Genomic DNA, 17756 nt, shown 5'->3' on the forward strand with positions numbered 1-17756 from the left:
ATCTGGCTCAGTGGACAGAGCATTGGCCAGTGGACTGAAAGGTCCAGGGTTCGATTCCGGCCAAGGGCACATACCTTGGTTGCAGGTTCCTCCTTGGCCCGGGCCCTGGTCAGGGCTCCTACAAGAGGCAACCAATCAATGTGTTTCTCTCACATCAGTGTTTCTCTCTGTCCTACCCTCTCTCTTCCACTCTCACTAAAAATCAATGAAAAAATATCCTCAGGTGAGGATTAACAACAAAAAGATACAGAAAAGGTTAAATATAAGCATTCAAGAAAATATTGAGGGAATTTGTATTCCTAAGTGAATGCCCCATGTGCATGTATTAAAACTTGATTTTCTACTGGTAAAAAAGAAAATATTTAGAAATTCAAGAAAATACTTAGAATATTTAAATATAAAGAAGGATATTTTAGATTACATTTATAAATTACTATGTTATCCTAGTGTAGTTATATTTTTCCAACTAGAAAAAAATTATGATTGACTTCTAACTGATCTCATGAATCTAGGCTTTGTGAGGGAAAAACACAAACACAGTTGTGTGATTGTTTTAAAAAGATTAGGTGAATTTAAAAGTGTTTTTACAAGTAATCCTCTAAAACGTATCTAGTGAAATATTTTATCATAATTGTACTTTTTTAGGTACACACACAGGAAAACAGTAAAGGACCAGCTTGTTAGCTTTTTTAATTTTTAAAATACTTTTAGTGAGGTTGAGCCACAAGCCTCTTTCAATAGCCAGTGGGGTAAGCTGAAGCTAAAATACCACAGAGCAGTGCTTAAGTTCAATTGTTTCAGGGTAACCAAGAGCAGAGTACACTGAGGCCTTCCTTCCACCTCTGAGGGTGAACTGGCAGGAATCTTCACTCAAGCCTCCATTTCAGGTAGAGTTAGCCTCAAGACAAGGCCTTCACATACTACAGGCTCTGTTCCTTTTTGGGGTACTGTTGTTTGGTTCCTGGGAAAGCAACAGGAAATAGCATAAAGAGTAGACTTTGGAACCAGATAGATGGGGATTTGAATCTTAGGTCCACCATTTATTAGCTTTCCGGTCAACAAAATTACTTAACCTCTCTCAACTGCAGCTTTATTTATAAAATGTGATATAATTTTATATAGTTTTGTAAAGGTTATAAATAATATGTGGAGAGTACCTGGCAGAATAGGCACTTAGTAACTATTAATTTAGTGTTGTGCCTCTTGTGTTGATTTTCATGCGGTAGAAGGCATCTACAATAGGTAGAAGTAGTAGTCACAAGGCACACACTAGGAGATGAATTGGTTATGGGATTAATTCCTACCATTCTTCCTTCTAATAGTCATGCCAGCTGTGCATGTAACCAGCCCTCAGTTTCACAATGTCATTTCTTTCACCACATAAAGTTTAGGAGTGGATTATTCACCCTCTTCTTTGCCTTTGTGTGGGAAGTGCTATGAAATATGCCTTATCAAGGCTATCCAAATAGTTTTCATTCTCATTGCCATATAGAATAGGAAATCTTATTAACCCTCAGATTCTTTAGCACAGATACATTAGATTTCCTATAAGTAAACAAGCCACAGTGACTAACACACATTTTTTTTTTCTGTTTCATTTAAAACTTTAGTCATTCTTCAAACATGGTGAGCTTGTGTTTTTTTTGTTTTGTTTTGTTTTTCAAACCTTTACCAACTTAATTTTCTCGTTGTTGAAAAAGCTAAATTTCTCCCTGGCTGGTGTTGCTCAGTTGGCTGGAGTGCCATCCCTTACACCAGAAAGTTGCAGGTTTGATTCCCGGTCAGGACACATATCTAGGTTGCAGGTTTGATCCCTAGTGGGGAAGTTGGCAGTGTACAAGAGGCAACCGATCAATGTTTCTCTCTCTCTCTCTCTCTCTCTCTCTCTCTCTCTCTCTCTCTCTCTCTCTCTCTTCCTCTTTCCCTCCCTCCCTCCTGCTCTCTCTCAAATTAATAAAAACATATCCTCGAATGAGGATTAAAAAAATTAAAAAGAAAAATCTGAATTTCAATAATGTTTGTGTTCAATTCAACAGACATTTTTTTTTGAATATGTGCCAAGCGTTGTGCCAGGTGCTAAGACTAGGAAGATGAAAAAGCCTAGCAACTGCTTTCAACTTATACCTACGGTGGAGAAAGAGGGATAGATACGCAAATATCAACATGAAGATGGTGTGATAAATGCCATTGTGTTATGTAGTCAAAGAGAAGGGATCCCAAATAATAATTGTTAAGATTTGAACAAATGTCATGATGATTAATCAATAATTGAAATGTTTTACATGGTTAATAATTTGTGTCATGACTTGCCTGGGGTGTCTTTTTCATTTAAAATGTATGCTGTTCTAAACACACTAAGAAAAATCTCAAGTTATCTGCATTTTTTTGTTGTTGTTCTTTAAGAACGGAAACTGTTCAGATAACACCTATATGTGTGAGTTCCTTTTTTAAAAAAACTTTTAAGTGAGAATCCTCTGAGGATGAATAAAAATCAAGACTTCTTCTCTGTGTCAGTTGCTTTTTCATTCTGGTTAATGGAAATTTAATCAGCTTGTGGTCTGGGTTGCACATTACCAGCCTTGGCTAATAAAATGAATCAGATCATTCTTGTGGATTTTGCTCCTGTGGGAATGGTATAGCCAAAAAGAAGTTCACTTATGCTCTCTCGACTTCAGAAAAGCTCAGCTGTACTAGAATTTTCAGTAATGCTAGATTGTGATACTTAGCCCCATTAACTTTTTTCTCCTAAACTATCTTTTTAAAAATACATTTGTCTTAAATTTACATTGACAAGATGGGTTTATTGCTTTGTCATTAGCAGCATCTATAGTTTCTATTGCACACAGAGTATTTGTAGTCATTGGGCATGTATCAGGCACAAAACAATAGTAATTGTCATTGTCTTTTCAGTGGTGGGTCAGTGTATAATTTGTACACTGATGAGGATGAAGAGATTGAGCCTTCTCCTTCTGGGCAACAGATCATTGAAAATTCAATCACTATGAATAAGATGAAGCTGCTGAAGGCTAAGATGGAGAACATGAATCTCAGCAAAAAGGTGAAGCTGTCGGCAGTTGGCCAGGCCTTTCTCTAGTTTATCCCTGCAGGGCTCACGTATTGATGTCTGCTAGGAATTGTGAAAAATCATTTGTAAATATTATTCATCTCAGGTTTGTGGCCTCAGTAATTTATTGAGATGTTAAAAGTGATGAATTGTTTTGTATAGACTAGCAACAAATTTAATGTGATTATATTGCACTTAAAGTAATTGATGATTTTAAAATTGTCATCCTTCTAAAGCTGAGGATAATAATAGATAGCCTAATCTTAATCTTACAATTATTTTAAATGCGGCATTTATATTTACTTATTATGGATATCTTTGTCTGGGTGTTGACAAAGAGTATGCCTATGTTCAGCTTCAGTAGATATTATCAGTTTTCCAATGTGATTCCAAAGTAATTGAATCAATTTACATTTTGTCCCATAGTGAGTGAGACTTGCAGTTTTCATGCATTCTTACTAGTGTTTGGTAGGTCATCTTTTATTTTTATCATTCTGGTTGATGTGTAGAGCCATCACATCACAGTTTTGATTTGCATTACTTTGACTAATGAGGTTGAGTTCCCTTCAGATGTTTATTGAGTATTTCGATATTCTTTTTTGCAAAGTGCCTTTTCAAATATTACCCGTTTTTCTATTGAGTTGTATGTTTTTTGCTTATTGATTTTTTTGTTGTTAATCCTCACCCAAGGATATTTTCCCATTGGTTTTTTTTGTTTGTTTGTTTTTTGTTTTTTGTTTTTTTTAGAGAGAGTGGAATGGAGGGGGAGAGACAGAGGCAGAGAAACACATCAATTGGTTGCTTCCCACACATGCCCCAACCAGGGCTGGGGATTGAGCCTGCAACCGAGGTACATGCCCTTAACTGGAATCAAACACAGGACCCTTCGGTCCAAGGGCCGATGCTCTGTCCACTGAGCCAAATTAGCTAGGGCCGCTTATTGAAATTTTTTTTGATATCTTCATATATTCTAGATATAAGTCCTTTGTCTCAAATATAATACATATATATGTACATACACACCTCTGTTACTTTGCTTTTCACTCGATTAATAGCGTGCCCCATTTTCTTTATTGAACTATTATATGTACATATAATAAAATTCACAAATCTTTAATGTACAGCTTAATGAATTTTTACATTAATGTAAACTCATGTAGGAACAACTAAAATTAAAATGGACCTTCCTCTCCAGTTTTCCTTATAACCTTTCCTAGTCAATACCTACCTTTTCCATTTCCAGAAATAACTACTGTTCTTATATTTGTCACCATAAATTAGTTCTGCCTATTTTTGAACTTTGTATAAGTGAAATAATATGTGCCCTCTGTCCTTTTTTTGGCCTGGTTTCTTTTGCTCAACCCATAACAGTCATTATAGTCAACAACTCATCGTGTTGTTGTATGCATCAGTTCATTCTTTTTTACTGCTGTGTACTATTCCACTGTATGACTATACTTATGATTGTTTCTTCTCCTTTTGACAGACATTTGGGTTGTTTCTAGTTTTTGGCTTTTCAACAATAAAGCTGCTTTGAACATTCTTATACATGTCTTTGGTGGACATACACACTCTTCTTTGGGGCATGTACCTAGGAATTGTCTTATAGTCCTTTGTCTCAAATATAATACACATATATGTACATACACACCTCTGTTACTTTGCTTTTCACTCGATTAATAGCGTGTCCCATTTTCTTTATTGAACTATTATATGTACATATAATAAAATTCACAAATCTTTAATGTACAGCTTGATGAATTTTTACATTAATGTAAACTCATGTAGGAACAACTAAAATTAAAATGGACCTTCCTCTCCAGTTTTCCTTATAACCTTTCCTAGTCAATACCTACCTTTTCCATTTCCAGAAATAACTACTGTTCTTATATTTGTCACCATAAATTAGTTCTGCCTATTTTTGAACTTTGTATATGTGAAATAATGTGTGCCCTCTCTCCTTTTTTTGGCCTGGTTTCTTTTGCTCAACCCATAACAGTCATTATAGTCAACAACTCATCGTGTTGTTGTATGCATCAGTTCATTCTTTTTTACTGCTGTGTACTATTCCACTGTATGACTATACTTATGATTTTTCTTCTCCTTTTGACAGACATTTGGGTTGTTTCTAGTTTTTGGCTTTTCAACAATAAAGCTGCTTTGAACATTCTTATACATGTCTTTGGTGGACATACACACTCTTCTTTGGGGCATGTACCTAGGAATTGTCTTATAGTCATGGGGTAGGTATATATGTAACTTTAGTTTCTGTGCTAAACCGTTTTGTCAAGTGTCTGAATCAACTGACACTCCCATCAGCAACACTAGAGTTCTAGTTTGTACCACATCCTTAACACTTGATATTGTCAGTCTTTATCATTTTAACCATTCTGGTGGGTGTGTAGTGATTTTCATTTACATTTCTCTGATGAGGAATAATGTTAAGTTTTTCATATGCTTATTGGCCATTAAGATACTGACTTTTGTACCAACTGTTTTTATATCATTTTATATATACATCCTATTTAAAAAAAAAATCTTGACTTGTTAGTACCTATTAAAGTCTTTTGCTTATTTTCTAAATTGGGTCGTCTACCTTTGCTTATTGTTTTTTATAGGCATTTTGATATTATGAATATAAGTTTTTTTGTCAGAAGTGTGAGTTATACACAGTTTGCTCTTTTACTTTCTCATTCTTTTAGTAGGTATTCTTTATTTTAATGTATGCTAACTTACCAGTTTTCCTTTATGATTATCAATTTTTATAGCCTTTTAATAAAGTCTTTACCTTCCACAAGGTCTTGAAGACATGCCTTGTGTTTTTCTTCAAAAGCTCTATGATTGTTCCTTTCTCACTTAGGTTTACAATCCATTTGAAACAAAACCTTTTTTAAAATATAATATGAGGTAGGGTGAAGAAAAATTTCCCACAATCCTAAATGTTTATGCACCTAACAATTAAACTTCAGAATATATGAAGCAAAAGCTACAAAGATAAGTAGACAAATCTATAGTAATATTAGAATACTAGAGGCCCAATGCATGAAATTCGTGCAAGGGGCTTGGCCCTTGCAGACTGGTGGCTGCCTTGGCCCTCACAGCCCTGGCTTCATCTGGAAGGTTGTCCAGAAGGATGTCTGGAAGGTCGTTCAACTGTCCTGTCTAATTAGCATATTATACTTTTATTACTCTAGAAGATTTCTACATTTCCACTCTCAGAAAATGGATAGAAAAGATAAACAATCAGAAAGGACACAAAAAGGCTTGACAATACCTCCTTGTCCCAACTGACATTTATAGAATACTCCACCTAATGACAGCAGAATACATTTTTAAAAAGTGCACTCAGAACATTTACTAAGATAAACTGTATACATCTAGCAAATAAGTCCCAATATTTTGAAAAGATTCAAATTACATAGAAATGCTTCTTTTTTAACTTTATATTTATTGTTGACACTATTACAGATGCCCCTCATTTTCTTTTGCCCACCTCCACCCAGCCGCCACACCTTCCCTCTGGTCATCACCACACAATTTTCTGGGTCTATGAGTTCTTTAGCTAATTCCTTCACCTTCTTTCATCTAGTCTCCCCCTACCTCTCCTGTGACAGCTGTCAGTCTGTTCCATGTATCCATGCCTCTGTTTCTGTTTTGCTCATCAGTTTATTTTATTCATTAGATTCCACAAATAAGTGAGATCATATGGTATTTGTCTTTCTCTGACTTGCTTATTTTACTTAGCAAAATCCTCTCTTACTACAATGACATAAAACTAGGAGTCAATAACAGAAAGATACCTGGAAAGTCTAATATTTTAGAATAACAGATTTATAAATAACAAGTCAAATAAGAAATCCAAAAGTATGAAATCATTCTTATATTCTTCGAATGAACCACTCTTGGCTGTGAGGATTTTCCCTTTTTATGTCTTTAGATTTAGTTTGCTATTATTTTATACTAGAGGCCCGGTGCACGAATTTGCACACCATTGGGGTCCCTTGGCCTGGCCTGCGGGATCAGGTCAAAATGGCTCTCTGACATCCTCTAAGGCAGCGGTTCTCAACCTCTGGGTCGCGACCCCTTCAGGGGTCAAATGACCCTTTCACAGGGGTCGCTTAAGACCATCCGAAAACACATATATAATTACATATTGTTTTTGTGATTAATCACTATGCTTTAATTATGTTCAATTTGAAACAATGAAATTGGGGGTCACCACAACATGAGGAACTGTATTAAAGGGTCGCGGCAGTAGGAAGGTTGAGAACCACTGTTCTAAGGGGTCCCAGATTGCGAGTGGGTGCAGGCCAGGCTGAGGGACCCCACTGGTGCAAGATCAGGGTCAGGGAGGAACGCAGGAGGTTGGCCAGCTGGGGAGGGACTGCAGGAGGGCTCCAGAGCATGTATGGCCTGCTTGCGCAGTCCCTATTGGCCAGACCCCAGCAGCAAGCTAACCAACTGGTTGGAGCGTCTGCCCCCTGGTGGTCAGTTCACGTCATAGCAAGCGGTTGAGCGGCCTTAACATATCATTAGCATATTATGCTTTGATTGGTTGAACAGACAACTGGACACTTAGCATATTAGGCTTTTATTATATAGGACTAGGTGTACATGTTTTTTCCATTTTAGTGTTTTGGGTTTCTTCAGATAAATACCCAGAAGTGGAATTGCTGGGTCCTTCTTTGTCTTTTGTTGTTATAGCCTTTGATTTGAAGTCTACTTTGTCTGGTACAAGTATTGATATCCCACTTTTTTCTGTTTGTTCCCATTTTCATAAAATATCCCAACCTTTTATTTTCAGTCTGTGTGTGTGTGTCTTTCAATCTGAAGTGAGTCCCTTGTAGACAGTATATGTAAGAGTCTTGTTTTCTTATTCACTTAGCCACTCTCTGTCTTTTCATTGGAGCACTTAACACATTTACATTTAAAGTGATTGTTAATAGATATGTCTTTATTGCCATTTTTATTGTTCATATTTTTTACCCTTTTCCCCTTCTTAAAAAAGACCCTTTAATATGTCTTGTACTACTGGTTTGTTGGTGATTAATTTCTTTAGCTTTTTCTTGTCTGGGAAGCTCTTTATCTGTTCTTAAATTCTAAATGATATTCTTTCTGGGTGGAGTAATCTTGGTTGTAGGTCCTTGACTTTCATAATTTTGAATATTTTATACCAATCTCTTCTGGCCTATAAAGTTTTTGTTGAGAAATCAGCTGACAGTCTTATGGGAACTCTTTTGGAGGTAACTAACTGCTTTCCTCTTGCTGCTTTTAAGATTCTCTCTTTGTCTTTAACCATTGCCATTTTAATTATCATGTGTCCTGGTGTGGGTCACTTTGGGTTCATCTTGTTTAGGACTTTGTCCTTCGTGGACTTATGTGTCTTTTTCCTTCACCACATTAGGGAAGTTTTCAGTCATTATTCTTTTCAAGTAGGCTTTCAATCCCTTGCTCTCTCTGTTCTCCTTCTGGTACCCTTATGATTTGGATGTTGTTATGCTTGATGTTGTCCCAGAGGTCACTTAAACTATCCACATTTAAAAATTCTTTTTTTTCCTGTACTGATTGGGTGTTATCTGCTACCTTGTCTTCCAAATCACTGATTTGCATCCTTTGCTTCATATAATCTGCTATTGGTTCATTCCAATGTATTCTTTTTAAAATATATATATTTTTATTGATTTCAAAGAGGAAGGGAGTGGGAGAGAGCTAGACACATCAATGATAAGAGAGAATTGTTGATTGGCTGTCTTCTGCACACCCTCTAGTGGGGATCAAGCCTGCAACCCAGGCATGTGCTTTTGACTGGAATCGAACCTGGGACCCTTCAGTCTGCAGGCCAGTGCTCTATCCACTGAGCCAAACAAGCTAGGGCCATTCTAGTATATTCTTAATTTCAGTTGTGTTTCTGGCTGGTTCTTTTTTATGGTTTCTGTGTTTTCTTTTTATGTGGTTGAAGTTCTCACTAAGTTCCTTGAGCATCATTATAATCATTGTTTCAAAATCTGTATCTGGTAGTTTGCTTGCCTCCATTTCATTTCGTTCTTTTTCTGGAGATTTTTTCCGTTTTTTTTCATTTGGGACATGTTTATTTGCCCCTTATTTGATCCCACCTTTTTTTGTTTTTTGTTTTGTTAATCCTCGCCAGAAGATAATTTTTTCTATTGATTTTTAGAGAGTGAAGGGAGGGAGCAGGGGATGGGAGAGAGAGAGAGAGAAATAACGATGTGAGACATTGATTAGTTGCCGCCTGCATGTATCCTGACTAGGGTGGGGGTTGAACTTGTAACCCACATATGTGCCCTTGACCAGGAATTGAACTCGTGACCCGTAGGTTTCAGGACTGACACTCTAACCACTGGACCACATTGGCCAGGGCTGATCTCTCCTTCTATTCTTTCTTTGACCCAGTCATTCTTTAGTAGCATGTTGTTTAATCTTCACACATTTGTGGGTTTTTCCACTTTTTTCCCAGTTGATTTCTAATTTCAAAGCATTGTGATTAGAGAACATGCTTGGTATGATTTCCATCTTTTTAAATTTGATGAGGCTACTTTTTGTGTTGTAGAATACTGTACATCCTTGAGATGGTTCCATTTGTACTGGAGAAGAATGTATAATCTGGTGTGCTGGGATGAAAGGCTCTGTGTATGTCAATTATATTCATTTGGTCCAATGTGTCATTTAAGGCCAATATTTCCTTACTGATTTTTGTTTGGATGCTATATCCATAACTGTCAATGGGATATTTGGGTGCCCTACTGTCATTGTGTTTTTGTCAGTTTCTTCCCTTAGTTCTGTTACTGGTTGCTCACTGAGTCTGCCCCTTGAGTGTGTCACTCATGGATGTGTAAAGTTGTCATCTGTTATGGTCTGAAGCTGTTTACCAGGCGCACTGGCTCTAGGGCCTCCAGGGAGGTCCAAAGTCAGCCACTGGCTGAGGCCACCCCACCGGTGCTACAGAGAGATTTGCAGATGCTTGTTATTGGGTTTGGAAGTGCCCAGGCAGGACCCAGCTGTGAAACAAGGCAGGCTGGGTGCTAGTGCTGGGTCTTGGGCCTTTTATTGATGGGTTTGGAGCATGCTGACCAGCTGCAGCTTGTTTCATCTAAGTGAAGCCTGAGCCAGGACAGGCCATTCAGATGGAAAAGCTGCAAATTGGATGGGGCAGGGTCTCAGGGAATCACTAGGGTGGAGCCAAAGTGTGAGCCTGGCTGATGAAGACTCATATATGGCTGCTGGTCAGCCCTGTGACAGGGGAGGTGCCAGCACAGGAACAATGACCCCTGTGAGCACCATCATCTGGGAGAAAGCTGTCCCGGAGTTCCTGCCCCGATGCCAGACAATCCATTTCCTCCCCGTATGTGTCCGGGAACCCCAAAGCTGCCTTGTGCTGGAGCTCAGAGGGATCGAGTCCAAGTAAGTTTGTGCGCCAGCCCTTTAAGAGAAACACCTGGGTCTCCAGCAGCCTCCACGTCATGCAGCCACAATCCCCACTGGTTTTTACAGCTCAGAGTTATGGGGACTTCTCTTCCCAGCTCTGGAACCCTTAGTTGGGCGTCTGGTGTGGGGCTGAGACCCCTTGCTCCTCAGGGCAGCCTCCGTAGCGAAGATCTCCCTCCAGACCAGCCCGTTCCGCGCCTCTGCCCCTCCTACCTGTCTCGATGTGCCTTCTTCACTTCTCGAGTTGTAGGACTTCCATTCAGCCAGCTTTCAGGCTGTTCTGAATGATGGCTGTTCAGTATTTTAGTTGTAATTTTGATGTGGCTGTGGGAGGCGGCGAGTATGGGCATTTACCTACGCTGCCATCTTGGTTTTCCCGTTTATTGATTTTAGAGAGAGAGAAAAACTTCAATGTGAGAAACACGGCCTGGTTTCCTCTTGACATGCCCTGAGTGGGGATCAAACCCGCATTTCAGGCCTATGCCCTGACTGGGAATCGAACCCGCAACCTTCTGGTGGACCAGATCATGCTCCAACCCACTGAGCTGCCCAGCTAGGGCCCAAAGTGAGGATTGTGTGTGGCCAAGTAAATTACTTACGTCAGTACCCGCTCTTCTCTCTGTATAGTGAAATGCAGTGTTTTAAATCAATGGCAGTTTATTGAAAGGTGGGGTTGATGTGTTTACGATTTTGTGGTTCCCTTTTGCGTATAGGATTCTTTCACTTTCTTGCTGCCTCTTCACCTTCACTGTCAAGTTCTAACTGGGTGCCTTTTCCTTCCAGCTCCCCACTTGCTAGAGAAGTGGTGCCTTCTGGAAGCTGTCACCTCAGGTCTCGAACAGTTTAAGTCACTTTTTTTCTATTTCCTAGGATATTGGACCTGCTGCTTTCAGCATTTTTCATAATGAAGTGGGATTTTCTCTTTGGGGGTTTATTTTATACTTGTTCCATTAGCCCTAGTTTATCCACATCTGTTTTTCTCTTCTCCGTTTCCTCCCCCCTCCTTCCTCCTCTCCTTCCTCCTCTCCTTCCCTCCTTTCTGACTTCCTTTCTGACTTATTCCACGCTCTCACCATAGGCATAGGATTTGCAGATGAGTTTCCTGGATTTGAGTATTTTTCTACTTACAGGTAATTTTAAGTTAAATTTGTCTGTCTTTTAGTTTTGGTGAAGGTATGGTTTATGGGTGATTTTATTTGCTTATGTTGTTGATCTGTATGGTTTTTGGAAAATTCATGGAGAAATTCAGATTTAGGCAAGCACCATTAATCTCTACAGCCCTGAAGTCAACACCTGTTTTTATTTATTTATTTATTTATTTACTTATTTATTCCTCACCTAGGACATGCTTATTGATTTGAGAGAGAGGAGAAGAGGGAGGGAGGGAGGGAGGGAGAGAGAGAGAGAGAGAGAGAGAGAGAGAGAGAGAGAGAGAGAGAGAGAGAGAAACGTCGATATGAGAAAGAAACATCAATCTGTTGCCTTTCCCATGTGCAACCTAAGTATGTGCCCTCCTGACCAGGAATCGAACCCACAGCCCCACAGCCTTTTGGTGTATGGTACCACATTCCAATCAATTGAGCCACACCAGCCAGGCCACCTTCATTTTTGAAGAATATTTGTGCTGAGTATAAAATTGCAAATGTGCCAGACAATGGCCCTAAGATAAAAGCAGCTATAGGAGCCAGCATATCTTTCCAACATTCTTTCTTCTTGGGATTTTTAGCTCCTTACTTCTTGCCTCAAATGGTATCCACTGAATTATCTAGCTTTTGTTATATTTCTAGGATGGAAGTATTGGTATGTCATCAGGTATTCCATTCCATCCGGATACTCATATCATCTTTAATTTTCAACTTTATCCGTAACATTGTGAATTGTTGTGATACTTTTATTAAAATCTAGAACCTACTGTATCAGGGACTCAGAGACCTCCCAGGTTGAAAGGTTTGCTAGGAAGACTCGTAAGACTAGCATATAGTTGTGTTCATGGCTAAGATCTTTACAGGGAATGGGTATAAAGCAAAACCGGCAAAGGCAAAGGGAAACCAGGCATAAGCTTCCCAGATCCTTTCCTGGTGGAGTCTCATAGGATGCACTTAATTCCTCTATCAGTCAGTTTTGTCGGCACGTGTAGAATGTTGTCTGCTGGGGAGGCACATTGGAGACTCTGTGCCCAGGTGTTTTATTAGGGGCTGTTTATGTAGATACCCTCTGCCTCGCATGTACCAAAATTACACACTCCCAGAAAAGCTGGTGTTTGGCATAAACCATATTGTTTGCACAAACTGGTTAAGCACAATGGGCCACTCTTATCATCCAGGGGGGAGGGAACCCTCTTCAATACAAGTTCCAAGAACCAGCCAAGGACCAGCATTGCAAGCAGGGCTTTTCACGGATAGCAGTTTGGTTCTGTTAACTCTTTTCTGCAATACCTACCTTGCCAACCACTTACTCATCTTACTAGTAAGAGTTGTTTGGGATCTAAAATAGGTCAGCAATGTCATATCTAATATAATCAATGATGTTTCTTTACAGCCAAAGTCTGATAATTAGATGCGAGAAAATCAAATTATTCTCAGAAAATTATAGTTAATGAAGATAGCAAAATTCTTCTCTACCATAAGCTTAATATTTTAATATTTTAAATTAAGGTAATCAAAATGCCAGTGTGTTACAGCAAATCACATTTCCTTCATTAATTTCTGTTAATGGCCATATAAAATGAATTATATAAATGAATAATGTAATGAATTCATGTAAAGGAATTATGTATTCACTCTTTTCTTTTAGCCTAAGAAAGCTGTCAAGGTAAAACCTCGCCCACCTGTAGCTCCTCGATCTTCTAGTAGTTCCACGGCAGCTACTCAGCACAGATTGCTACGAGTTCTCCCCCACATCGGGCAGTCTTGTTTACCATCTCCTGGGAATGCCTGTCTGCCTGAAACATCCAGCAATGCAATTGCAAGTTTGACAGCCCTGCCTGCTGCTGATAGGCCCATATCATCTATAGCTGGTGATTTCCTCAAGGAAGATACTAACTGGGAGAGTAACACACTGCCTCATTCCAGTGGTAGCACCAAACTGTCACCTCAAATACCCCATGTGGAGTTGGAAAATGACAAAGAGTTTGCTGATTCTATGCTCCATCTTGGACCATCCCTGCCTAGGCGGACAAAGCACTTTTCGGGAAATTTGTCACCTAATAATGAGGATGACACTGTTTTATTTCCAGCTCCTGAAGAGTGTGTAACTGAAAAACCCCTTCTACCTGAAGTGGGTTCGTTTCCTTTGTTTTCAGAAGGAAATATTGATGAGCAGAGCAGCGGCTTAGAAGGCACACGGAAGGTAAATCCTGACAAAGGGTTGAAAGCTACAGAGCAGCATCTTAAACACGTTGCGAGAATGTTGAGTGGTGAATCAGTAGAGACTACAGTTCTCAACAACCGTGAATTAAGTCCTCACAAGAACAGACTCTTGTCACCTCTTCACTGTTCTACACCAATGTCACTCCATCATTCTCTGGTGAAGCCACAGAGACAGTCGAAATGTTTTGAGTCTCGGACTCTCCAGTCTTCTGCTTCACAAAATGTGCTCCGGTCATTGGATGTTCGAAATATGGCTGACTCTTCTTTCTCTAGGACTACTCGCTTTCGAGCTGTTAAAGTTGATTCACCTGGGAAAAGATCTGATATTATTTCTAAAGTTGAGGCTCGGGATATCACAGAAATGGCTAACAAGGCTTCCAAAGAGCCTGTTGGCTGTGTAAATAATATAGGTTTTCTTGCTTCGCTGGCCCGGAGCGCAAGCAGAGACGGGTTACAGAGCTCGCGTGGGGTAGGTAGGCTTCGGACCTCTGGAATTGGGCTGTCTACAAACCTCCAGCATTTTCAGGAAGAATGCATTAGGAAAAGCTCTCCCCAGTTAGAATCTACAGATTTTTATCTAGTAAGTATCTACTTTTCAATATGTTCTAGTAGTTGTCCTTGTAATGATTCAACATATTTAAAGTTTATTTTTTTGTTTACATAAATAAGGAGACCTAAGGTTGACTTCTTTTAATAGTTTCTTTATCTACTTTGTAGAAAATCTTTTTATAGTTGATTTTTAAATAATTTTATAGTCCTAAATTGCAAATTGTAACTTGAAAATAATTTTGTGTAGACAACTTATTGCAGCAGTCCCCCTGCCCCCCAATGTGTGGGGGATATGTTTCAATACCTGTAGTGGATCTCTGAAACCATGATAATACCAAACTCTATATATACTATATTTTTCCTATACATACATATTTGTGATAAAGTTTAATTTATAAATTAGGCACAGTAAGATATTAACAACAATGACTAATAAAATAGAACAATTATAACAATATACTGTAATAAAAGTTATGTGAACATTATTTTTCTCTCAAAATATTTTATTGTGTTGGGCTCACCCTTCTTCTTCTTGTGATAATGTGAGATGGTATAATGCCCATATGAGATCAACTGAGTTTGGATATTCTGGACAAAACCATGATTCACATCCTGGGCAGGATAGAGTGAGATTTCTGCTACTCACGCAACTGAAAATTTGTGAATTGTTTATTTCTGGAATTTCTCATTTAATATTTTCAGACTAAATATCAGTTAACTTTAGGTAACTGAAACTGGCAAGCAAAACCATGGATAAGGGGAGAAATACTTTATTTTTAAATGCTATTTTTATTAATTTTTCCCCAAATGAGAACTGTTATTTGAGCCATTACATTATACTCTTTTAAAAATAATAAGTACAATATTGCTGAATGTGAGAATCAGGTTCCAAGTTAATTTAATTAAAATTCGGTTAGATAATTTCAAATGAAGTCCAACAGCATTTTTGTAAGAAAGTACAAGTATTCCATGCTTGGTGGTCTTTAATTCTGTTCTCCATTAACTCACACCATAGATGTTTTCTGTTTCAATTGTAGTCTGCCCGTGGTATTGGAATGAATGGAAATAATGCAGCAGCAGGTAAAAGAGTAGGTAAGCTATAGATAATTTTAAAAACAATATAAGACTAATAATCATATCATTATGCATATTGTTGAATTTCACAGAAATGCGAAGAACCTTCTCTGTAGTATATACAGAGTAAACTCTCCCTAAACTTTGTTCCACTTAAGAAAATCACTATTGGAACTGACTGTAGGATGTATTTGACAAATAAAACTAAAATGAAATTTAGATGTCTGCTGCCTGGGAAGGAATATGGTCTATGTGAAAAGAAAAGATGAGTGAAGAATTAACATGTAGTCCCCAATGCTCCCAGGCACTGGCCACTCTAGAGCCATACTGGGTTGCGGGGTGGGTTTTGACAAAGTACCCTAGAACAGTGGTTCTCAACTTTCTGGCCCTTTAAATACAGTTCCTCATGTTGTGACCCAACCATAAAATTATTTTTGTTGCTAATTCATAACTGTAATGTTGCTACTGTTATGAATCGTAATGTAAATATCTGATATGCAGTATGGTCTTAGGCAACCCCTGTGAAAGGGTCATTCGGCTGCCAAAGGGATCGCGACCCACAGGTTGAGAACCACTGCCCTAGAAAGTCGTTTCTTAACATTACATGATCCAATATCAAGGTTGGTATAAGAGTTCCTTTTGATGAACTGGATAAAAGAAAAGGACCATTTCTAGGACCAGCCCTTTCCAAGGAATAGTAGCAGATCTGACTATAGCATTAGCACCCCATTGTACCAGTAACACCTTAAAGCAGTGATTCTCAACCTTCTGGCCCTTTATTTTTTTAAAAATAATTAAATATTTATTGTTCAGATTATTACAGTTGTTTCTCTTTTTTCCCCCCATAGCTCCCCTCCACCCGGTTCCCATCCCACCCTCACCCTCACCCCCGCCCCCCCCCCACTGTCCTAATCCATAGGTGCACGATTTTTGTCCAGTCTCTTCCCACGTCCCTCCCACCCCTTTGCTGCTTTTAAGATTCTCTCTTTGAAAAAAAAAAAGATTCTCTCTTTGCCTTTAACCTTTGCAATTTTAGTTATATGATGTGTCTTGGTGTAGGTCTGTTTTTGTTTATCTTGACTAGGAGACACTGTGCTTCCTGAACTTTGTATGACTTTTTCTTTGATTAGGTTGGGTAAATTTTCAGCCATTATTTCTTCAAACAAGTTTTCAATCATTTGCTCACCCTCTCTTCCTTCTGATACACCTATAATATGGATGTTGTTACCATTAATGTTGTTCTAGAGGTCCCTTAGATTCTCCTCAATGTTGTAATTCTCTTTTCTTTTTGATGTTCTGCTTGGGTGCTTACTGTTATCTTGTCTTCTAAATCACTGATTTGATTCTCTGCTTCACCTAACTGCTGCTGATTCCATCTTGTGTATCTTTCATTTCAGATATTGTATTTTTCATTTCTGACTGTTTTTTATGGTTTCTATGTCCTTTTTAATGTTTACCTTCTCTTTGTTTAAGTTCTCACTGAAATCATCCATTCTTCCCTTAAGATCCCTGAGCATCCTTATAACCATTATTTTAGACTCTGCATCTGGTATCTTGGTTGTTTCCATTTCATTTAATTCCTTTTCTGGGAATTAATGTGTGCTTGGAGGGGCCAATCTGTGTACAGGGATTTCTCTTGTTCTTTCATTTGGGGCATATTTCTTTGCCTCCCCATTGTGTCTCTGTATACTGTCAAATCTTATTTCTCGAACATCTCCCATCTTGAACAGTTTGGTTCTCCACCAAGTTGTTCACAAAAAATATATATATACATATGTCTCAGTTGTTGAATCAAACTTTGAGTTTCGACCTGACAACCCTTTCATGCTGATACCTCAGCATGACAGAAAATGTCTCTTAGGCAACAAAGGAGAGAATGCTCTTATTGCTGGTGAAATCAATCAATTAGCACAATTTTAAAACACAAAGAGCCCATCAAGAGTGCTAATGTTTTTAAGGGTGTGAAAGAAACAATGATAACAGGCAATTGAAGAGGTAGAAAAACTTCTGTTGATTTGGATAAACAAAAAGCAGTTCGCCAGTGAGAGCATTTCAGAGGCAATGATATGTGAAAAAACGAGGCTGCTTGCTGACCTGAAAGACATCCCTGGCACAAGCCTAAAAGTGATTCCTTTAAAGCTAGTAGGGGGTGGTTTGACAAACTTAAGAAGTGTTAGATTAAATAGTACATTAGACATGTACTGTATATAAGAAAGGGTAAAACAGAATATTTTAGGGGTCTGGAATGGATTAATTCA

General features: G+C 38.5%; 1 protein-coding gene across 4 annotated transcripts in view; it reads left to right on the top strand.

The window, feature by feature from the left end:
- The window catches only part of ZFAND4 (zinc finger AN1-type containing 4), a 103283-nt gene that overhangs the window by 71539 nt on the left and 13988 nt on the right, over positions 1-17756 (top strand). For all 4 annotated transcript variants that reach the window (XM_036356041.1, XM_036356040.1, XM_036356043.1 and 1 more), the window contains 3 exons: positions 2911-3058; positions 13301-14455; positions 15462-15516. In XM_036356041.1, the coding sequence (XP_036211934.1) occupies positions 2911-3058; positions 13301-14455; positions 15462-15516 (1358 nt within the window). The remainder of the gene's footprint in view (positions 1-2910; positions 3059-13300; positions 14456-15461; positions 15517-17756) is intronic.

The sequence above is a fragment of the Myotis myotis genome, unplaced genomic scaffold (genome assembly GCF_014108235.1).
Source record: "Myotis myotis isolate mMyoMyo1 unplaced genomic scaffold, mMyoMyo1.p scaffold_m19_p_24, whole genome shotgun sequence".
Lineage (NCBI taxonomy): Eukaryota > Metazoa > Chordata > Mammalia > Chiroptera > Vespertilionidae > Myotis > Myotis myotis.